We start from the raw sequence: 22,278 nt of genomic DNA, 5'->3' as shown, positions 1-22,278 counted from the left end.
GATTGGGTATCATGTTGCTCCTTCCATTTTACCCCCACACTTCTGCCAATTGGGAAGGTGCGACCTGGTCGAGAGAGATTGGAATACATACTACCGCTGTCGACAACAATTCTTTCTTCTTCCCCCCCCCTCCTCTCCTCATATCCTTGTTATCGCATTTTCAGCCCATACACTATCGTTTTAAAAAGCATACGTTTCACTACTACTATCTCACACTCTTTGCAACCTCAAAACTTATTGAGTCTATTCAAATACACTCTTTTGCTACCCGTCGGTAATCTTCAGCATGCAGTTCCAGCCTATGTGCCCCGTTCATTTCATCCACCCCCAACAGTTGCGTCCTCGATTCTGCATCTTGCGTCCCGGTGGTGTTCCTACGCCTCTTATTGCAGCTGATGAGCTTCCACCGTGGCTTCGAATCTCTCATCCGTCCCCAGATATGTTCATCGGCTTGCAGCCTGTTTCTCCAACCTACATACCACGGGAAGGTGAATACCAGGTGACATGCACCAACTGCTCAAGCAGCGCCTCTTCTATGTCCGTGAACCACAGTGTTTCCGACCGGAATGAAGACGTGCAGACTCCCAACTCCGCTGGCAGCGGGACTAGAAGCTGTACAAGTGCTCAGTCGCTTTACATCGGCAAGCAAGAAAATGGAGCCGCAATTGTCCCAAAGTTTCCCATTGGGTTCACCATTGGAAATTCGCCATTCGATGCAACACTGCAAAGTCCTGTCATTGGCCTTTACAGCTCAAACATACCTCCAATGCCCCCGCGGACTGTGGATGTATCCGCTTCGACTGTGTCGCAGCCACAAAGCAGTGTGGGTTCGAGCTCGGGTTCTGAGCGCCTCTCAACAAAGCTCGGCAAGTCCGTAAAGCCAGATACCCCGGGAGAATTTGCCGACTCTTCAGAAACCCCTGACACATGTGCGGGCTCGTCGAACAGAACAAGCATCGCCTCTACCCGATCTCTCACTGCGGCCGTTGAGCGACTCAGGAAAAAACTCAATTTGAAGATAATATCTCACCAAAACAGCTTTCGCCAGAAGGTTCACAGAGCAGTCCAGGCTGATTCTGACTGGCCCAAACAACCCAAAGCTCACCGAGTCCATTCCAAGGCCCCTCGACGTGTCAGAACCCCTCGCCGGCGCCGAGTCAACTCCAAGAAATTGAAGTCAGAGCACTACAGTCTCATTGAAAAGAACAAAGATATAGAACTGAACTTCGAGCAGCCGAATTCAGCCACCAAGCGACGTGATCGTCGCGAACGCTTGACCCAGCGATTACTTCATGGTAGACATGACGTGGACTGCAAAAGCCGCTACTGGCACATGGCGAAGATCCCAAAATAACCCAACAATGTGTTTTGAACTGAACATGAATGGCTGGACCTTCATTTGTTCTTGATTTGCCGATGCTTTGCAATTACTATGCGATCCTTGCTCTTCCCTGCTTTTCTGCGACCCTGCAATTCCGCTTGCTTTTCTGCTGTTATTCTTGCCACCCTTTTTGTTGAACCGATTGTTCTGTACGTTTGTCTGTTATTCTTCTGTTCCATGTATAGTATTTCCCTATTGTGCCTAGGCACGCTACTGTCTTGTGTTTTGGCCTTCAGTTTGGTTTCCCATCCAAAAGCGATGTCGTACGCTCGTTGTTAGACATGCTAGTTAGTTCTATGCAGTGATACCGCAGTGACCATTTGGAATACACACTCTTTGACCAACTGCCCAAGTCCCTTCACCGCGAATAAGTCAATTTGGTAACTTGGGGTCGAACCCGGGATTTGCCATTCAAGGAGTATTTTCTTACTAGAACCAAACAGGCAACTCGCCTCCCCCGCTCGGCTTATCTCCCGAGTCCCGACTCTCCAATACTACTCGCTACTGCTAGCTACCGCACGTGGGATTCGCGAAACACCCTTGCAAAACTATGACGAGCATCAAGAAGCCTCGAGGGATCCGGCACGATCGTCACTGTTACCGTTGTCGAGTCAAGGGAATCAAGTGCGATCTTAATCGCCCTCGGTGTCAACCATGCCAGCAGATTTCAGTGGCATGTAGCTACCCACAGAGAGTCGTCTGGGTGGGAAACAAGAAAGACCCATCAGCAAGTGTATCGCTGTTATCAGAATCTTTGACATCAGAAGTCAAGGATCAGGAGCCAAATTCAAGTCATCAACAAAATACGAATATGCCTATCAATCTATACGGATTTATTGACCTCTTATCACACTTTTATCAGGAGATTCAGTCGAGCAAGGAAGAGCTACCGGAAGAAGCTGTTAAGCTAATAGCTCGCACCTTGAGCTTTGCTCGGTCTCGCTTGCAAGGGCCGGACAATAAACAATCGATTCAGACGCACCTCGGGGCGCTGACGAACTTGAGCAAAGTCATCGAGTCGGGACACCCAATTGCGCTCTTTGGCATTGCTACTTTCGCTATTTTCGAAGTGTGCTGCGGGTCATTCGGCAGATGGCATCGTCATTTGCAAGGTGCTCGTTCCCTTCTCGATCTTCATTGTCAAAACAAAGCCGATCTCGATGCTCTGGCAGCCCGAGTCCCTGGACTGGGAGATATCCTGGCCTACCTGGTATGGTTTGACGTTACTGGCGCTCTAGTCCATGACAGGGACCTGATTTTTGACAAATGGCACCGCGGAATCATATCTTCAAATTTCTTCGACTCGGTGGGTTGCCCGCCAGATTCATTTGAACTCCTAGCGCACCTGGCAGATCGCAACATCAATATCGATATTTTGGACCTCAATGCTAGAGCTTTGGATCAGATATTACTTCTGGATAATAGTGACACCGGCGAGCGAGGTCTATCAGCCGCCGTGTTCAGATACACTGGCGCAATAGTGGCATTTGGCCGTTCTGGAAAGGCGAGGAATCGAGATAGCGTGGCTATTTCGGATCCACATTCGGGTGCATTATCAAGGATGGTTGGTCGAACATGCGATCTTATCTCCAGGATTCCCACCTCCTCTAGATTCTACGTGCATTTAGCTTCTCCTGCATATTTGACCGGGATGCACGCGACCAAAACACAACAATGCGAGATTCTGCGAGGGTATTGGCGGAATTGTCAGTTATGTGACTTTCCGCGTTATCCGGATGCACAAGAGCAATGTGAGGAGAGATGGAGAAGCAGGATGATCTGAAATTCCAATGGACCAAGATAAGTACTAGTAACTTGTAAGTATTAGATAACCTGCCCAATCCGGAAAGCGATCTATGGCATTTCCCCGCATCTCTTATCGTGGTCGTTATCGGAGCTCTTGCTAATTCCATATACTATATAGTACTTGACTCTTGAGCTTGGGGATTCAACAACAACTTCGTTCTTTGCCCTCTCAGTTCCTTCATTTTGCACCATCGTATCATTTGATGATATTTTCATCATGGCTACCAGCATATCTACTCCATATTACCAAGACATAGCCGCGCAAAAACGCGAGCGCCAACTCAACCTGATCCCCCCGGAGTGGCGCTTGTCACCAGTCCCTTCAGTAGACTCCGCACCGAACGCTTTGTTGTACATTCGACAGACTCTCAGTCCAACCGAGCTCGCGCTTACAGAGGAAACCAATATCACAGTCCTCCTGGGGAAGCTTTCCTGCGGTGAAGTGTCTTCACTGGAGGTTACGCAGGCATTTGCCAAACGTGCAGCACTAGCACACCAATTAACCACATGCTGTACAGAAATATTCTTCGATGAAGCGTTCACAGTCGCCAAAGAGATGGACGAGTATCTCGCCAGAACAGGAAAGCTTGTAGGTCCTCTCCATGGCCTTCCGGTGTCCATCAAAGACCTTTTCTCAGTCAAGGGTCTGGACACATCTATCGGTAAGCATACTTGATCCGGTCCAAGGTCCCAAGGATGGACTTTCCACTATCCACCATCACGCTCTCAGAGCTGACTTCATCGTCTACTAGGATGGGTCGGTCTGACCAATAACCCAGCCCAGGCCGACAAGTCCGTCGCCAGGACCCTCCGCCGACTTGGTGCGGTCCTCTATGTGAAAACCAACCTTCCGCAATCAATGATGATGTCGGACTCGTATAACCACGTCTGGGGCCAATGCATCAACCCATTTAATAGGAACCTAATTTCTGGTGGGAGTTCCGGTGGTGAAGGGTCTATTGTTGCGGCGCGAGGAAGTCCGCTTGGAATCGGGACAGACCTGGGTGGATCGATTCGGATTCCTTCGGGATTATGTGGGATATACGGGCTTTCGCCTAGTCCTGGCAGACATCCTTACGAGAGGGGAAAGTGAGTACACCGCAACATTGTGATTTGTGATGGGAGTTTGGAGAGACATTGGACTAATGCTTTCAACAGCCCTGGCCAGGATATTGTTCGCTCGGTCGCCGGCCCTATGAGCTGTAGTCTTTCCAGTATTGAGCGATACATGGAAGCTGTTCCGTGTGCCTCACCTTGGGAATTGGACCAGCATGTTGCACCTGTGCCATGGAGACGGAATCTCGCTTCGCCTGGTGCCAGGCAGTTAAAGATCGGATATCTGGTTGACGATGGCGTTGTTAAATGCCAGCCACCTGCCGAGCGCGGTGTTCGAGATGTCGTTGAAGCTTTGAAGGCGGCTGGTCACAGTGGTGTGTACTATTGGTCTTATATGTCTTGAATGATGCAGTAAGCTGATTATGATACCTTTCCATCACTACAGTTTTCGAATGGGATGCGTCGTCTCATGGACTTGCATACGAGCTATGGGAGAAAGCTATCTTGTCCGATGGTGGCGAAGGATGTCGCAAGATGACCGAAATGACCGGCGAGCCTTTAATCGAGGGCATGTTGGTTGGGAAAGAGCATAACATCTTGACAACTTCGGAACTGCACATGGTAAGACCTCATGATTTTCCAGAGATATATTAGAGAAACAGTCTTTCGTACTAACCATCTTCGTTGCTAGTTAAATGCGGCTAAATACAAATACGAGTCCGCATACCTCGATCGCTGGACCTACTCTGGTATCGATGCATTAATCATGCCCAACACTCCCTGGGTTGGGTATAAGCCGTGGACTTGGGTCAAATCCAATAACTATGTGGGATACACCAGTATCTGGAACCTGGTTGGCTATGCCGCTTTGACCGTTCCTGCTACGACTGTCTCTAGGGATAAGGACCTACCGAGTCAAGAGTGGCTCGACCATGTTCCTCGAAATGAGGGCGACAGATTCAACAAGGAGCAGTGTAAGTTTTCTTGTGCAATGCGTTTTTGATCAATGATTCTGATCAATGATAGATGATATTGACCTGGTCGATGGTATGCCCGTTGGGGTTCAGGTGGTTGGAGGAAGATTCGGAGAGGAGAAATGTGTTGCTGTCGCCAAGGCGATTGAGCAGGCAATGAAGCGGAAGGACTCGGCACCGCCTAGTCTTTAGTCCTTCGATATGGGCCATAGTATTCGATAACATTTGAATATTTGAAATGTGGGCAATCTACATGGGATGACATGCATTTATCGAGTAATCATGATCATAACAGCGTAACGTAGATTCCCAAGTCCCAGTCTGCAAAATGGTATATACAACCCAATCCATTCCAACCTCATCAAATATGTCATGTACAAACATTTGAAGGTAATTATTTAGATAGAATGTTAAAGGGAAACATGAACAGCCCAGCACTTGAGTGCTAAACAGGAGCATTCATGCGCTCCCTGTAATCTGGGAACTCATAATCTCCAAGATCCCACTCGATACTCGGATTCCAAGTGCCTCGTTCCCCAACATTAGCATCAGCATTACCAGTCCCCGATCCAGATCCAGACCCAGAAATCTCCCCCATCTCAACATCCCTCTCCGCATAATCGCTCGCCAAAAGCCGCGGACTCGGCATAACTGAATCCGAAACCATCCTCAACTCCCTGACAACTCTGATCCCATCCTCATTCTCCGCCGACTTGCGATCCTTCTCGTCATTGTCGCCAATTTTTGATATACTAGCCGAGTACCCGCCGGGCCCCGCATAGAAGAAATCATTCGAGAACACGCCGCCGCCCCCGTCTCCGGCATGGCCGTGGCCATGGTCGTAGATGGAGGGCATACGCGAGTCAGTAAGACATGTTGCGTTTGATTGCGTCTTTGGCCAGGGGGTCGAGTGGAGGGGCTGGGGGCGGAAGCAGTAGGAGAAGACGTTGGAGATGAAGGGGTGGAGGGGGGGCATGCAGGCGCAGATTATGGAGACGTTGGCTTCGAGGGAGGACCAGACGGCTGCTTCGGCGTTTGTTTTGGTGAAGTCACGGCCGTTGAGCATTGTGCTTAGTTCGTAGAGGCGGGCGGAACTTGTTGCGATTACACTAGACGAAATGGTTGGATGATTAGCCGAGTTGAATTCAATGTAGGCTCTTTAGGAAAGAAGAGTGGATTTGTTGGAAGCACTGGTATCGGGCAAGGCAAAGTTTGGTATAAATGAGGACGTACAAGATTCCAACGCCGAAAACCACCATGATGCCAATTTTCTGATGTCGCGGTAATTGGAGTTTGTATAGGGCTGGCATGGGGAGAACCAGGATGACAACGTCACTTAGAATCTGCATTGCCGCATTGGAGTACCAGATTGGACCGCGGGGTAGACAGTGTTTTACTGCTGCCGATGAAGGTCGCCAGAAGTCATGGATGGGTATGCAGAAGACGAAGCCGCTTACTACCATCCAGGTTCCGGCAATGATGAGGAATCCCATTGTGATGTATGTGGCGAGGAGGAAGGCTCGGGCACGGAAGATGCGGATGAAGAGAAAAAGAGCGGAGAGCTTGGAGAGAATTAGGGTGAGGTTGTAGAATGGAACAGAGAGCCAAAGGTACTGGTGGTGTTGGTGTTAGCTTTCTCTTATTTCTTTCAATGTTGTATTTCCAATGTTGGGTTCATCGAGTATGCCTGGAGAAACTTACATGCAGTTGGTGCATGACTACATCGTTTGATAATTGCGGTTTGGGGACCCCAAGGCCATAGTGTCTTTCTGTGAGGATTGTTAGCTCTGATCAGTGTGTGCACGAGGTATATGATGGATTGGAAGTGTAGTTGAATTGACATACCGGCAAGCAAGAATCCATAGAATGCGAGAGAGGATATCTGGGTTGCTTGATTAGCATGGCTGGGTATTCAAACGCATGTTTGTACATATAATGTGCATGCTCATGAACGCAGATTCATACCAAAGCAGCGAAGATGAGTATGTCGTCCTTTCCAGGACTTCTGACAAGCTTAATTCGCGTCCAGAGCCGAACAGAGACAAAGAGAGTCGAGAGAATCGTAAAGAAAGTAGTGATGATCAAGACACGCATATTGAACGTGGCACCGGGTTTGATATGCTAATATCCAAGCCATTGATCAGACTGGAAAGAATATGCGAATTGAAAAAAGAACAGTCGTGCACATTGTCAGCTCATATGATGTTGGGGATGCGGGTGTAGGAGGCGTCTGGTAAGCACTTTCTTGAAATGAAACGCAAGTCGCGTGCTGATGAGTTCAAGTCCAATTGTAATTCAATATTAAACGAAAGAGAGTGCATTTAATGCCGTTGTAAAGATGGAAAATATCGCACAGAATCGCGAAAAAATAGTGTTGTATTGATCGAAATTTCAAATGTCGAAGTCTTCAGGCAGAGTGGAGAAGATATACTCTCAAAACCCGGGGGGATCGTCGGCAGCGATTGATCGTAGCCCTAACGTGTGAAGCGTCTCTTAGATCCAACATTTGAAAGTCTTTGCAGAGAATGTCACCCGTCACATCCATCTGAACTCACATTCGTTAATCCCAAGGTCGCGTTTCACGATTCATGTCAGTTCATTGGTCAATTCGTGGTTGAGTGACTTGAGTCGTTGGTTCATGTCCGCATTGGGACAACGCCTCATCACCGATTGCATCAACGACGTCCTTTCTGCACTGAATCTGAGCGGGTCTTCGTACATCCGCACAACCTTACTGGATGATTGGATATTTTGATTTATCTCGGTGGAGATTGTTAATTGAGCGATATCTCGCCGAAAAACGACCAGGACTTGGATCTTCAGAACTTCATGAGTCGAGTGACCTTCGGCCGAATTGACTTGATTTTGAGATTGATCTGGATTCCTGACTCGAACTGAACTCTATCCAAGTCACAAGTCTGGACTGCGAATCGTCGGGAGACCCGAGAGTTGCTTATTTCCCCTAGGGTTCTGCTGCCATTGTGTGAGTGGCCGATGCAACATGCTTTCAAATGTTCGGACATCACCGTAAGGGCTTTGAGTTTCCAAAGAACTGGTTCATGGGGTGCATGGAGACTAGAATTCGGACTGTCGGGGAGGAAGTGGATCATGCCGATACTTTGTTTCATTCAAATGTGGACCGCCTTCCTTGTGAGTGAAGCATCGAAAGACTTGGCCAGATTCATCTAGACTGATTTAGGTAGTTTCGATCGGGACTTGGAAATGGAATTTATCGTTTCTCTTAGCCGGCACATAGATCCTCAATATACAGACTTGTTGCCACCAGATGAGAGCTCAGAAATGTGATAGGAGAAGAAGAAGAAAAAAAAAAAAGAGAGAGAGAACGCTAGATCTCAGATCCATGAAAGAGGGAGTTAACGAATGCGAGGCCAGCACCGCGTCGTTACCCGGGTATTGGAAAATAAATGCAAGTAGAAAGGCACGCGCCAAATGAGAAAAGCCGGTTCCCTTATGTACGGACGCTAGGTCCAATATTCCTCCACTGGATATTCTAATCCTGCCGATCTCATCACTATGCCCCTTTTTTTGGTTTGATAATTGTTATTTCTTTCGACTTGTGGATGTCGCGTATATAGATGTTTGCATGCTTTTTGGGCCTCTCTTTTCGTCCGCGGTTCGGGTCGCGCTAGTTTGTGCAGCTCAGGAACCGACATACCAAACTTCGATCCCAAGAATATCGAACTTAACACCTTCATCAGACAATGGCTCATTTCCGAAAGTCTGACTAGGCGCGCTGACACCCTTTTCAAGGCCAGAGTCAACCCACAGACCATAGTGTCCATCACTATACTAGCTGTCAGTTTCTAGGCAAATTGAGACAGTAATGCCCAAGGGGTATAACTCACCCGCCACCGAGACTCAAGAATCCGGTCTCACAGAACATCATATAGTCATTCACACCACTATACGGGAATGCCTTGAAACGAATGCGTTCAGGAGTACTCGCCCCGCTCCGGGAGGTATGTATTGACGATGGCGATGGGGGCGCTAAAGCTCCACCACTAGCGGCAGCAAGGCTAGTCTTGATATTAAGGTTTAAGTTGTGTGCAGGAGACTCCGATTTCGATTTCGGGTCATTGCGCAACGTACTCCATCGTCCAGCGTGCGTTGTGTCAGCGGAAGGGGGAGGCGGGAGACCAGCGCGTTCAAGCGCTTCTTCAGACTGAGGTCCGTCACCGGGGAAAGCGAGACCAAGGCTGGATGGTGGAGGCAGCACGCTAGCGCGCCAGAGGAAGCATTCGCCAGTGCCGAAGAACTGAGAGTTAGGGTGCGGCGCGTCGGTCATGTAGGCGCCGAATACGGCGCCGGTGGGGGAGGAGTCGCGAATGACGAGGACGTAGCCCGCCCGCGGGCTACGGTGAGAGAATTCTTCACAGTTATCGTAGAGCGTGGCCAGGGAGGCACCATCACGGTCGAGGCTGTAGGCGAGGCGCCAGTTCTCGACGAGTTGGAGACGCGCAGGGACTAGGAGGCGGATTTCCTCAGCCAGCACGCGGGTTAGAAGCTGTTGTTGGAGGAGGTCGGCGCCTTTAGGGATTGTGAGGCTGAGAGGGGTGAGAGGGGGAGGTTGGAAGGGAGAGGCGGTTCGGCGAGGGGTGTAGACTTCGGGAGAAGACCATGGGGAGTTGGAGGGCATCGCGGGGGCAGCAATGCTGGGGTCTGTTAAACGTCTGTAGAGACCGGAGACAACGTGGCTAACTGGGTAAGAAAAGTATGAGGCGGCGGATTGGTAGGAATTGGAGTTCGTTGGGTTTTGGTGGGGCGTGTGAGATCCGGACCTGGAGCTGGAGCTGGTCGGAGTGCCCGAAGGGAGATCTCCCTGAGATGAGGACGACATACAGGCAACTTGAATCAATTGCGGGGAGAAAATCCGGGGCAAGGGTTGACGGAGAGATATGTATACGAGATTCTCAAGGTCACGTCGTCAAGAAAGAGGAGATGGAGGATGAAACAAACTTATCGCTTATCGTGTTCGAGGTTGTAGTGCTTTCAAGGATTACACTTGCTTCACCTTGGGTACCTTAGGCTCCCCTAGAACGGCAAATACACGAGATTAAAAATAACAAGAGGACGAGTCTTTGAATATGATATTTAGACTTAAAAAAAACATATTCACTTTTATATCAACATCTGGGGGCTTCTACTGTCACTTTTAACTTCACCAGATATGATAAGGTGGTCCTGGATGGATCAAGCCACAGCGTGGTAGTGCCCACCATATCCTCAGCTCTACCAAATATTCAATTTACAACTGGCAACAGATCAGTTACAGGGCCTTTGGTGTCAAATAATCTAATTCCCCCCCCCCCAGTTCTTCAAAGTGCTATTAAATCCTCGCTGGGAACACACGTCCGATTTGCCTCGATGACGGAAGAGTGGCGGATGAGAAATTATCGTATAAAAATCCACCAGCCGGCTGCCAAATCTGTTGACGAGGGGAAAAAAGAACACTTGACAAGCCCCAAATTCAAAATCATTGCGATATCAGTTTATAATATTCTATTGAATACGTGTGCACCGCAACCATGACTACCAGGTTTCCCCAAACAGACAAATACCACGATGAAATCATCAAGATGGAGGAGGAGAAGTATGGAACTCACCATCACCACCATATTACTCATAACGATGAAGCATGGAACACGGTAGGTATCAGAGTAATGCATGTCGAGCATTTCAACACTCTCAATCTCTAGTAGATTGAGTGTGTAGTGTCTGCTTAGTAGACAATGAATGACAACTGACAAAAATACTAGGGCCCCGAAAGGGTTCCCCATCGGGAGCCCGAAACTCGAGTCACCGGAAACTTCGAATCGGGCGAAGGAGAGTTCAGGATCGGCGACAAAAAGAATCACCCGGGCAAACGGTTCTAAACATGCACATGAACACACGGGTCCAAAGGAATGAGATGGTGTGGCAAAAGGACACCCGGTGGAGTTGGTAGCGATGTACGTAACGAGGATGGCCATCAGCAAATAGGTCATCCAGAAGCTGGATTGGAAAAGGTAGGACCAATGGAAGAAGAGGAATTCAAAATGCATGTGTTTATAAAGTGGCCTATTGGAAAACCAAGGGTATCATATTCAGTTGAACAACACAACGTAAAAATTAAAAGTGTTTAATCACGCGCATCTTTGGGGCGTAGATCAACAGTTTCATACTCTAAGCCGTTGACCTCGACAACATGACCAGGCCGCAATGCACCTGTGTATATATTCTCTTGAGCATGTGGATGAAATAGCCCTTTCTGGGTGCAATTGAGGACAGTTTTCAGGCCAGGTGGATCGGTAAGCCGGAACACACCCCAGTCCGGATTTTTGCTAGGTGCACAGACAATAGCAATGCTCTCTGGAAGCATGACTTGATAACCGGAATGGGTATGCAAGTCACGCGAGCTCATAAAGCATGTTTGAGAGGGATGTGTGTGAATCCATCCCAGCATAATCAGATCTTCCGCGTCGCAGTAGTCAAAGAGTGCAGATTCATTGGTAGTCTCACAAGTGTCCGAGGTCGATATTTGTTCGGGAATCACAAGCCTGGAAATAAATAGGGCATTGGAAACTAAAGTCCCGCAGAGAATCCCACAGGTTTCCAAGTTTCGGCGAGTGTTTGGACCCGCCAGAGACAAGAACCGATCCCGAAGACTGGCGGGAAGAAAGACAGAGCGCAGTGGACTGCCGTTTTCTAGGTACGCCGAGGGCTTGAAGGTATAACTTGCCGGATCAAGACTAGATGGTGCAGGTGCATCCCCATCAAAGTTTTGTAACTTTTCAGGTGGTGGCGGAGCTGGGGAAACCTTTGATGGAAGTGGCGGAGGCTCATTTGCAGGTTCCTCGTCGACGAAGGATGCTCTGAGTGGCTCGGCGTGTTCCTTCGGTGGCAAGATCGGAGGTGGTTGCCTTTCCACATTCTTGTCAAGGATGGCGATCTGACCAGAAGAGATGGATGGTACCAAAGGCTTCTGGAGAGGTACGGTAGGGTAATTATATGTTGCTGTCGAGGCGGAGGAATTCTCGCGCAAAACGGGTTTTGACGCATGTTGAGTCTGACCAGTCGGTTGCCTATGATCAATATTGAGTCTGATATCTTGGATACGCTGGCTCAGGTCCTTGTCGGCAGACCGCTTGTCGGTCTTCAATGCACTTTCCCAATCGCCCCATACGCCTGCCGCTCGGCGATTGTCATCTTCGTTTCTGCGGATCGTTGCTCTGCGATGAAGTTCTGATTGCGCCAATCGAACAGCGAGGTCTCGGTTCTCTCCAGCTTCCAAAGGTTTCGCAACGCCGCTCAGGGCGGGATCTGCAGGTTGCTCGCCCTGTTCCGGGGTGACATTGAATTCCGAGGCTAGCTTTCGGGAGTCGCGATCGCGCTTCAACTGGTTGTAGCGCTCACATCTTTTGTTGATCCGAGGCCTGAGAATTTCGAGCTTGGCTAAGTTTTTTTCCACCTCTTTCTCGGCGGCAACCAGTGCTTTGCGGTCTTTCTCGTCTTTTGCCGCGTCTGGATGTTTGGATAGATGTACCAGAACCAGCTGGGCATGTCGAAAAAGGAGTAGGTAGGCTTGTTCGTCGTGACCTTCGCGTTCGTAAATTTCAGCCTAATATAGACAGTACGTTAATTGACACTGTCATGGGCAGCTTGGGTATCGTAAATGGACCAACCTCTCGAATAAGAGTGGCTGTCGTCCTGAGCCATTTTTTGAGTGAGATGGCTGCATTGTACTGATAATCCTGGGCCGTTTTTGTGATCTGTTCGACAGTCTGCGGAGGGCTCCCTCCCGTACTGGGTCCAGGAATGTGGGAAACCATTATGCGATGTGTCGGATGGAGGAGGAGTTGGAACCAAAGGATATTCGAGATGAAGAGAACTGCCCCTCTTTCACACAGAGCGGATCTGAAAGGGCATGATTCACATGAACTAGGGGCGAACTCCGACAGCTGGCGCGAAGATTACAGACACCTGATGTGGAGTTAGTCGCATTCATGCGATCCACGTCGAGGACCGGGGGGGAGGGAAGAGAAATGAAGAAGATGAGGAAGAGAAAGAGGGGAGCCTGGAGATGTTGTGGTGCGTAGTGGGGGGGTGAGATGCGGAACCCGCAAGGTCTCCGCTTTTACATCTAGAAAATAAATGAAAATAAATATTGTGAAAATGACGGCGAAAATGACCACTTTGGACACCAGAAAGCAACTCTGGATTCCAGCCCCTGACAGCCCCGGAACACTTTTCTGTACCCCAGAGTCGTTGATCATCTTGAACGAGTCGAAGACCTGTGGTAAGGCTTGCTATTTGGGTGGCTTGAAGCTTCATGCTCCGCTGGCGGCTGCCAAGTATAAAGTCCTCGACTCATGGGGACATCCACAGGGCAAACCGAGCAAACCGAGCAAATTGAACAAAAATACTTGAATTTCGCGCATAGCCTCGCATAGCCTCGCAATCTACAATCCGCATAGTTTAGCGGTCATGTTCTTCTATGGGCAAATAAAGACGGGAAACCTGGAGGTTAGTGAGTTGGCAGTTGGTGATCACCTTCAACTGCCAATTCCCATCATGGACACCCGAACTTGAACGTGGTCACTGTCTCATCAACATTGCTCTTTGCCTCTTCCTTCTTTTCCTACTTTTCTCCTCTTTGAGTCGAACAACCAGCGTTTTCCTGTCTCTCTGGCCTATGGATGCCTTCTGCTAATTGCGATTCTTGACGGCCAAAGTATGGATACCCCGAGTGACAAGGTCCTTTAGTTACAGTCTTCCATGACCAATCTGATCAAGGCGCTTCATGGATCCGGCTTGAACCTGTCAATATTGATTTTGGGAACCATTGAACTTTGAGACGGGTTTGTATGATATGATTATATTGATGGAGAGGATTGGTAGGTTGACCGCATGCGAGATCTGACACTTGAAATATTGTTTTGGCTATTCAGAACATTGAAATCAGCATTGAGCAGTGAGCAGTGAGCACTTGGTCCAGAGAAGCTTGGTGGTTCTCGGTGGATCAAAGCTTGGAGAGATTATCGGGTCACCGCCAAAAAGCGGCAATATTCTACTTTTATAAGTTATAACTGTATGATATATGGGCGTTCTTACTAGTAAGCCCTTTTACATCTATTCCACACCATTCCCTTGACTATGCCCTCCACACGATCATAACGGAATTCATGGCGATATATCAGAACTTGTGCTCAATCCTCAAAATATGAGTGCTTGGGACGCGACCGCACGTTTGCCGATCACAGGTGTTCTCCGCAACATCTTCACGAAAAAAGCCAGCCGGAGATCAAATCCAACTGCGGGCTACGTGGACGAACAACTGTGTGGTAAGGTTTTGAAATTTCTTGCGATTTTAAGTAATGCGAAAGACTAATGGCAATGGATTGTCTTTAGATGAATTGATCAAACGCCTGTCTCCTTTCCTCCAACGAAATGCTCCAATCGATATCCTTGACCTATGGCCGGGCTGTGGAGTATGGTCATCCAAGATGAATGACTTCCTTCGTCCCCGCCGCCATGTCCTGATTGAACCAAATGTGCCACTTTACGGATCATTTCTCAAGAAATTGGCGAAAACCAACCCGTGCTATAAGGTGGCGTCTGGCGAAATATACGGGACTGATTGGCCATCAGTCTTTGAAAGATATTTACCAGAACAGATCCGACATATGGATTTGACGCCCGGAACTTTGCCGAAAAATGATACTCTTCTGATTCTTGCGAACCCACCAACATCAGATTCAAAGTCAACTCATTATACCCCAGCGCGGTGGTGGGCCTCGACAATGGAAGACTGCATGACACAAAGCGGCCTTCATGCCTATGGCAGTGTGCGTATCTTGGCTGGGATTTCGGCCCTGGAAGCACAAGTTGTGCTTCCCCGCAGCGTTCACGATCGCCGGCGACCAGCCATATTAACGGAAAACGTGGCATTGCATACCTTTGAGGTTGCCAGTGGGTGTGAAGCAGAACCATGGCATACACTAAAGACTTGGGATTCGATTCATCGCAATTATAAGCGAGTCGCAGAGAGAACTGCCGCGCAAAACATAATTAATCTCCCCGAACGTGAGATCATTCCTCTGAAACTGGCGCCTGAAGTCCCACCCAGCGAACGCAAAATCGAAACATTGCCTTATAGACCCCGTGCTGAAACAGCAGGCCACCGTCGATCTGAGAAACTCATTCGAAGAGGCCAACAGGTATCCACGGGAAAAGATCTAGGGCGTAAGGAGATCTCGGAGATTAAGGCCGAGGCACGCAAAGCTCGAGCGGCCTTGAACTTTGACAATCAATGTGTTACTGCTCGAGAGGAGATTAGCAATGCTAAAGCTGCTATTGATGAACGCATGCGAGCTCTGTCGCGCGCAGCGGCGGACCCTCAAAAGACTGCTGATGAATTGATGAAGCTCAACGAAGAGATCGAGGCAGCTATAAGCGCGGTGACTAAGAAAATCGCGGACACTCACTTCCGCCATTATCGCGGTTGGGAGCGGAACTTGGACGACGCTCGCATCGAAGCATGGTCGAACCATTTGGATGACTCGGTCCTACTATGGGACCGGCGGCCATTTGAACCAATCCGGACTCATGATGATGAGATTTTTCCTCGTTATCATCAAAATTTGATTTATTTCGAAGCGGATGAAAATGCCATCTCCGCGCAATCTCTCGGCAAGGTCCCTCCCGAAGATCGTGAATCATTGAGTGCGCTTTTCGAAGCCCTCACCCTCAGCTTCAGTAGTGGCAACCACATAAGCATTGCTGAACTGGCCGAACGCCTTTTCCCGGGTCGGGCGAGCAACGAGGTCGTTCAATCAATTCCCAGTCTTGCTTACTATGTGGGGAAACGAGTCAAGCCGGGCTGTGGACCTATTCCTTTGGCCGATGGTTCGTTGGATGCAAACAAGTGCTTTCAGGAAAACATTGATTATCATCTCAGTGAGGTTCGAGTGATATGCCTCCCACCCCAGGTGCTCTGGGATATTCTTTTAGAATATCACAAGCACGCCATTGATTACTCGCCGCTCCAGTTTAACCGGCTTCTGGGGGGTACTCTGACTTCTTACCGGACCGGGGACTACCGCATGGACAGTTTAGCCAAGCGATTGCGCTAGTATACCCCGGATTGTATAAAATGTAATGTATACTAGTATGTACCATGACATCAGTTTCGGTGTTTCAGAATCCACCTTTTATAAACAAGATTTACATAGAAGGGAACAAGGGGCCACGGGGTGGAAGCATTGGTCAGGAAGTTCAAGGACCTGTGATTTAATTGGCTAGAAGTCCAATCGATATCTAACTTTTATATGTTGAATGTACTAAACCAAGGTTATAACCCTGAACTCTACTTGACTCATTCAACATTTGATGTTCTATTGTTGGAAAAGTGGAGTTTTGGTATCTTGCATGTACTTGCATAAGTCGCATTCGTAAGCTGCTTTTACCCCCGGATTCGATTTTCTTCACTTGAATATCTTTTTCCCTATCACAAGAAAAAAAAAGAGAAAAAAAAGAAATCATATATTGGCCCCAATCGTAATCTGCCTTTTGTCCTTTTTTCTCAAGAATTGATAGATCAGCAAGATTGTCCGATATCTCCCGTAAAGGTAATTTGACCCTCATTTCCCAACATCTGTGCCCCACGGTTACTACCGTCGTATCGAACTGGTTTGTCGATCCAGTCTTTTTGCGGCTTGTTATTTCCTGTCATTTCCTGTCATTTCATTTCATTCTTGACTTATCGGGTCGAGACCTTCCTATCGCCCTTTTTTTTTTGTGGAACTGGGGCCCTTTTTTCTCTGCCTTTTCTCTGCCTTTTCTCTGCCTTTTCCCTCTTTTTTTTTCTTACATTTTTCTGACTCTTTTTTACTCTACTAGTATTAAATGGCACTGACCCCCAAATTGTCAATGAACCCCCATGACCCCCAATTCCCTTTATGACTCTTTGTTGTTGGAAATTATATAAACACAAGTGTCTCCCCCAATTCTTCAATTCCTACCATATCTACTACGATCGGAACGCCCGCATTCTGCATTCGTCACATTTTTTTGCCGCCACCATACGTCACCTACCGTGCCCTAACCCGTGGATAATGCACCTGCTGGTATCACGCAGAGTCTAGATTCTTTGAAACCGGTGGCGTTGCGTTCAACATTTCCTTATACCTGGCACCATTGAATCCATTTCTTCCTTGCCATCTTCAATCAACAACATATATCGGCTATATCACCTCTCGCTGAGAACAATTCCACCAATTTTTGGAAATCTCGGAGAGTATACCGAGTCAACCGCCGTGAGGAATGTACGCAAGCCACCGCATGACCCCCACTTCTGGAGGTACCATGCAATTGTCACTGCAGACAAGCCACGAGGGCAAAGGCACCGCCATACACCCTCCAACTCCGACCTCAAGGTCAAGTCTCACGCCCCCAGTGACTCCCATTGCCAAAGACAGCGATGCCGAGCGCTCAATCCCAACGTTATTGAACGACAGCCCCGCTCAAACCGCCTCTCTGCTAAAACGTAGCATCTCTACTTCAATCCGCTTCACGGACGATCTGAAAGTAGACTACGACTCAGAGGACCGTCCTATCGAATTCGGCCGCGGCGCATGGAGCATTGTATACAAGGCGCGCTCAATACCCAGCGCCCCAACACCCGCCATCCACACTCCACCCAGCTCACCTATTGCCGCAACCCGCGTCTACGCCGTCAAGGCTCCTCTGCGCCGCGATGCACGTCCCGTCCTCCAGTGCGAAGCGCTGACCCTCACGCGCCTGAATCTCACCCCGGGCTATGAGCGCTACATCGTGCCGTTCCACGGCTACCACTCCGAAACAGAGGCCCTAGTCATGTCGGCCGTCCCGCTAGCCCTCTCTACCTACATCGAAGACCAAGCCGATATCACGCGCAAACAGGGCGTCTCAACGGCAACCATGTTCAACCCCGTGCAGGGCCCAGAATCCTGGCGAGACCTCGCCCGCAAGCTCATCAGCGGCCTGGAATGGCTGCACAAGACCGCCGGCATCATCCACGGCGATATCAAGCCGCACAACCTGCTCCTACGGCCCATGGCGACCGACGAGCCTGGCGCGCCCGACCCCGGCGCGTTCCCCTTCGAGCCGCTCTTTGCAGATTTTTCCTCCGCCATGGATGTTCCGTCGCAGGAGGCTGAAGGTGGTGATGAGGCCCTTTTGGGCTTGGGGCTGGGCCTGGGCTTGGAGGCGGAGAAGAGCCGTACGTCCATGTCGGCATTTACGCCGCCTTTCACGGCGCCTGAGCTTCTTACGCTTGCGGCGTTGAAATCGGGCGAAGTCGCGCCGACACCGGCTTCGGATGTTTTCTCCCTTGCCGCGACGCTGGTTGCTGCTGCGACTGGTGATTTGTTGTTGTATCCTGGCTCGAGTAATATGCAGCGGTTGGCGATGGCGCGAGACGGGCACCGGATTTTGGAGTTCACGCGATGTGGTACCAATGGGGCTCGTGTGCCGCGGGCTGGATTTGTGGAGAAGTTGCTCCAGCCTGCTGTTGCCAAGGATCCGACGCAGCGCATTGATACGTCGGATTGGGTGACGATGGCGTATGCTTGATCTATTTGACTGGGATTTATCTTGATTTATATTTCATCTTCAACATGTTGTACCATGTTTTCATCATTTGTTTTGTTTTGATTTTCTTTTCGTTTTTCTCTTTTTTTTTTTTTTTGTGTGTGCTCTGTTCGCGACATACTTGCATTTGGGGACTCGGGGCATTTTTTTTTTCTCTCTCTATTTTGTTTCAATACTGGCCTGGCATAAATGGGATACCCGGTTAGAAGGAGTTGCTCTGGAAAGCAACAACATAAACATACATACTATACTACTACACACTACTAACATCGGCATCAGCATCAGCATCAGCATCAATATTATCCCGAGGTGTTCTCTATATCACTCAAGTGCTGTGAATGAAATTCGCGCAATCAAATTACCAGCCAAAACAACATTTAAATCGTGCCTAAAAGTAGTACTAGTACATTTGCCAGACTCCATTAAACAAAAACAAATAAATCTACAAAATAACCTCATATCTTCCAAGGTTGAAATCAAATCAAATCCAACCTCCAACATTCGAAGAATCCCTCCAAGGCTCCTCACTTCTGACCCTCAACAAACTTCTTCAAATTCCTCACCCACAACTCAAAATTATCCGCCAACTTCTGCGCATACAAGAACCGAACCGCATAAACAAGCCACCCAGTCTGATTCTCCCAATTCCTCACCTCTGTGCCCCCCTCCACATCCTTAATCTCATGCTCCCGCTCCGCAACAAGATACCTTGGCGAGTACCCACCAGCCGCCTCCCAATCAGCAACCCAAACGATCCGCCCAGCAGTCCCAGTCTCCGCATTCGGGGGCTCAACCTCCGTAACAACCAGGAAGGTATCAGCGGCTTTTTGCGGCTTGGCTGAGCTCGGGTCCATACGGACGTGGAAAATCATTCGTGTACCCTTTTGCAGGATAGGGGAAAGGTTGGTGTTAGCCTCTGCCGCTGCCTCTGCCTCTCCTGCCGCTGCGTCTGCGTCTGCGTCGGTGCTGCTGGGTTGGGAGCGGATGGTGACGCGGGGAACGAAACTGTTCCAGGTGGGCCAGGTGGATGTGTCCATTAGTGCTTCCCAGACTTTGGTGGTGGGGGCTGCGATGAAGATGGAGCTGCCGAGATGGAGGGTTGCGTTATCGGCTGAGATTGATGGGGTGGCGCGATTCGCGTTTTGGGGGTCTGGGAGGTCTGGGTGGGATGCCGACATTTTGGTTTTAGAGGTTCGGGGATCTGAGCTCTTTTGTTTTCTTCTGCTTCACTTGGCTTTGAAGGCCTCAGTTGGGCTCAATGTTGTTTGAGGTTGTTTGAGGTTGATGGAGTTTGTATTTTTGTTTTGGGTATGTGGAGAAAGCTTGGAGGTGATGACGGGGACTATTTTATCTCCGGGTGGAGCAATAACGGTTCGATAAGGCTAAACTAGTCTGGGTAAACATAACACCGAAAACATAGTACAGTAAGTACATACTCACTCTATTTAAGCACTTGCAATTGGCTCTAGTATGTGTACATAGATCCACATTCAAGATATTCGAAATTGTATTTCAAACATTGAAGTTGACGGTAATCACTGAGTATGTGGGATTATTAGAATTTAAGCTCTAAGTGTAAATTCTGCATCCAAGAGTACGACCGGGGAAGATTTCTACATAATAAAAAATGCAAAATATCAGTGATAACAGTATTGGAACAAAGCTGTAAGTTAAAGCATCATACTACTAGTAGTAGCTATCACAATTGATCATTCCTTCACAAGACCCAGGTGTACAAGACTTTCTGCTGTAGCGACCACTGCATCCACATTTGATCGTGGTGTCCATCCCAGCAAATTCTTGGCTTTCTCGTTAGATGCTGCAAAAGACTGGCTCAGCTGAGGAACCACCAAGGCAATACCCGGATCAATAAATCCCAGCAGCCTCATAACAATATTCGGTAGAGTCCATGTGGGACATTTCTTCGCTTTATCCCCAAGTCTCTGCCGTAAAGCCAGTGACATATCTTTTACCGTCAAAGTCGGTGGCGCCATGCCCAGAAAGCGCTCATTTCTGGCCTTGAGGTGTGTCATGGCAAGAATATGCAAATCGGCAACGTCGCGAACGTCCACAACCCCAAACTCCAGATTAGGACAACCCGGCACTTTGCCATTCATCAGGCGGCTGACGATTTCAATCGACGTGGATGTGTCTGGCGCCAAAACGGGTCCCATAACCACAACAGGGCAGACAACGGACAGTTCAAGGCTGCCACCTTCGTTCTTGATGAACTCCCACGCGGCACGCTCGCCTAGTGTCTTGCTCTTGTCGTAGGGGCCCACCCCGGGTGCATGGACATCAGTCCAATCTTCCTCTGTGAAGGGTTTGGTGGGGTCTTCTCTCGAAGGGCCAGCATGGATGGCTGCGAAAGATGACGTGACGACGATGCGTTGAACTTTCGCGTCCCGGGCAGCGCGTAGGACACGTAGAGTACCTTCGCGGGCGGGGATGATCAACTCATTCTCGTCTTTGGGTGTTCCAGCGGGGAATGGAGATGCGATGTGGAGGACATAAATGCAGTCCTGAACGGCCTCGGTCCAACCATCGTCTTTGTTAAGATCGGCTTCGACGAATGACAGTTTATCGAGGTTGACTGCATCTCCGGTGCGGAGCGTTGCTTCAACTTGGTCTTTGCGTGCCAGTGACCGAACGGTCGTTCTGACACGGTATCCGGCTGCAAGGCATTTGATGATACAGTGGGAAGCGACAAATCCAGTGCCCCCAGTGATGAGCACCAAATCTTTCGTGGTGGACATGGTAGTGAGATGAGTGAAGCCAGTAGCCACGAGTAGAATTGGCAGTGTTTGTGGTTGGTTTCAGATTGTGATGGTGTGAAGTCTTCGATCAAAGTAAACGCGAGAGGAGCTTACATGTGCAATCGCAACATGTCAGCACTATTGCCCACTTTGGCGAGATACGGGAAGAAAGGGCACGCCCAACTCAATTCTGATACACGCATTCCTTCACAGTCATTATCGACAACAGCTGCAGTATAATGTGAATTTTTATGGAGTGTATCATAGTATGCATCCCAGATGTTGATGATTCACTGCGCCTCTGGTCGGAGACAAAACATAGTACGCACCCCACGGACCCACGGAACACTGGCACTACGGTATTACGGCCCATGTCCGATGGCGTCTGACCGGCAAACAGAACAATTGCCGGTTACCAACATCGTGCCATCCCACCAAATCTCTTTACAGATTCAATACGAATGAGCTACCTCATTTATTTTCAACCTTTGGTTAGCCGTGGTACTTGGGCAGTTACGTAGCTCGGCGGTGTCGATCGTTGCATTATTTCCACCAATGAGTCGCAGAGCCCCATCCGCCAAAATAAAAATCCATCCATACATCACCCTCTACCCGAAGTCTTCTCCACATTGTGGGGAATACTCCATCTCAAACTATCTGGGGTATGGGGAAAACA

The 22,278-nt window shown here is 49.0% G+C and overlaps 12 protein-coding genes across 12 annotated transcripts; 7 read left to right on the top strand and 5 right to left on the bottom strand.

Annotated features, from left to right (window-relative positions):
* Positions 1–286: 286 nt before the first annotated feature.
* N7466_005454 (uncharacterized protein) lies at positions 287–1,354 on the top strand (the record flags this gene model as incomplete). The annotated part of the gene is made up of 1 exon (XM_057164851.1): positions 287–1,354. The coding sequence occupies one exon, from the start codon at positions 287–289 to the stop codon at positions 1,352–1,354; it is 1,068 nt and encodes a 355-aa protein (XP_057020450.1).
* Positions 1,355–2,192: 838 nt separating this feature from the next.
* On the top strand, positions 2,193–3,164 carry N7466_005453 (uncharacterized protein; the record flags this gene model as incomplete). Its single annotated transcript, XM_057164850.1, has 1 exon — positions 2,193–3,164. One exon carries the CDS (start codon positions 2,193–2,195, stop codon positions 3,162–3,164), a length of 972 nt encoding a protein of 323 aa, XP_057020449.1.
* A 240-nt stretch (positions 3,165–3,404) lies between these two features.
* Positions 3,405–5,409, top strand: N7466_005452 (uncharacterized protein; the record flags this gene model as incomplete). The annotated part of the gene is made up of 6 exons (XM_057164849.1): positions 3,405–3,849; positions 3,940–4,276; positions 4,346–4,617; positions 4,689–4,864; positions 4,935–5,217; positions 5,270–5,409. 6 exons carry the CDS (start codon positions 3,405–3,407, stop codon positions 5,407–5,409), a joined length of 1,653 nt encoding a protein of 550 aa, XP_057020448.1.
* A 253-nt stretch (positions 5,410–5,662) lies between these two features.
* N7466_005451 (uncharacterized protein) lies at positions 5,663–7,311 on the bottom strand (the record flags this gene model as incomplete). The annotated part of the gene is made up of 5 exons (XM_057164848.1): positions 5,663–6,326; positions 6,451–6,830; positions 6,919–6,986; positions 7,063–7,099; positions 7,183–7,311. The coding sequence occupies 5 exons, from the start codon at positions 7,309–7,311 to the stop codon at positions 5,663–5,665; spliced, it is 1,278 nt and encodes a 425-aa protein (XP_057020447.1).
* Positions 7,312–8,877: 1,566 nt separating this feature from the next.
* N7466_005450 (putative oxidative stress response protein Oxr1) lies at positions 8,878–10,075 on the bottom strand (the record flags this gene model as incomplete). The annotated part of the gene is made up of 2 exons (XM_057164847.1): positions 8,878–9,022; positions 9,084–10,075. 2 exons carry the CDS (start codon positions 10,073–10,075, stop codon positions 8,878–8,880), a joined length of 1,137 nt encoding a protein of 378 aa, XP_057020446.1.
* Positions 10,076–10,763: 688 nt separating this feature from the next.
* Positions 10,764–11,111, top strand: N7466_005449 (uncharacterized protein; the record flags this gene model as incomplete). The annotated part of the gene is made up of 2 exons (XM_057164846.1): positions 10,764–10,883; positions 10,995–11,111. 2 exons carry the CDS (start codon positions 10,764–10,766, stop codon positions 11,109–11,111), a joined length of 237 nt encoding a protein of 78 aa, XP_057020445.1.
* A 245-nt stretch (positions 11,112–11,356) lies between these two features.
* N7466_005448 (putative endosome-associated ubiquitin isopeptidase (AmsH)) lies at positions 11,357–13,046 on the bottom strand (the record flags this gene model as incomplete). The annotated part of the gene is made up of 2 exons (XM_057164845.1): positions 11,357–12,835; positions 12,900–13,046. 2 exons carry the CDS (start codon positions 13,044–13,046, stop codon positions 11,357–11,359), a joined length of 1,626 nt encoding a protein of 541 aa, XP_057020444.1.
* A 343-nt stretch (positions 13,047–13,389) lies between these two features.
* On the top strand, positions 13,390–13,644 carry N7466_005447 (uncharacterized protein; the record flags this gene model as incomplete). Its single annotated transcript, XM_057164844.1, has 1 exon — positions 13,390–13,644. The coding sequence occupies one exon, from the start codon at positions 13,390–13,392 to the stop codon at positions 13,642–13,644; it is 255 nt and encodes an 84-aa protein (XP_057020443.1).
* Positions 13,645–14,437: 793 nt separating this feature from the next.
* Positions 14,438–16,349, top strand: N7466_005446 (uncharacterized protein; the record flags this gene model as incomplete). The annotated part of the gene is made up of 2 exons (XM_057164843.1): positions 14,438–14,558; positions 14,590–16,349. 2 exons carry the CDS (start codon positions 14,438–14,440, stop codon positions 16,347–16,349), a joined length of 1,881 nt encoding a protein of 626 aa, XP_057020442.1.
* A 1,189-nt stretch (positions 16,350–17,538) lies between these two features.
* On the top strand, positions 17,539–18,828 carry N7466_005445 (protein kinase domain-containing protein; the record flags this gene model as incomplete). Its single annotated transcript, XM_057164842.1, has 1 exon — positions 17,539–18,828. One exon carries the CDS (start codon positions 17,539–17,541, stop codon positions 18,826–18,828), a length of 1,290 nt encoding a protein of 429 aa, XP_057020441.1.
* Positions 18,829–19,370: 542 nt separating this feature from the next.
* N7466_005444 (SRPBCC domain-containing protein) lies at positions 19,371–20,024 on the bottom strand (the record flags this gene model as incomplete). The annotated part of the gene is made up of 1 exon (XM_057164841.1): positions 19,371–20,024. One exon carries the CDS (start codon positions 20,022–20,024, stop codon positions 19,371–19,373), a length of 654 nt encoding a protein of 217 aa, XP_057020440.1.
* Positions 20,025–20,555: 531 nt separating this feature from the next.
* Positions 20,556–21,602, bottom strand: N7466_005443 (SDR family oxidoreductase; the record flags this gene model as incomplete). The annotated part of the gene is made up of 1 exon (XM_057164840.1): positions 20,556–21,602. The coding sequence occupies one exon, from the start codon at positions 21,600–21,602 to the stop codon at positions 20,556–20,558; it is 1,047 nt and encodes a 348-aa protein (XP_057020439.1).
* Positions 21,603–22,278: the final 676 nt, after the last annotated feature.

This window comes from Penicillium verhagenii (assembly GCF_028828195.1).
Source record: "Penicillium verhagenii strain IBT 33310 chromosome Unknown utg000006l_segment0_segment0, whole genome shotgun sequence".
Taxonomy (NCBI): domain Eukaryota; kingdom Fungi; phylum Ascomycota; class Eurotiomycetes; order Eurotiales; family Aspergillaceae; genus Penicillium; species Penicillium verhagenii.
This window is presented reverse-complemented; position numbering and strand designations above follow the sequence as displayed.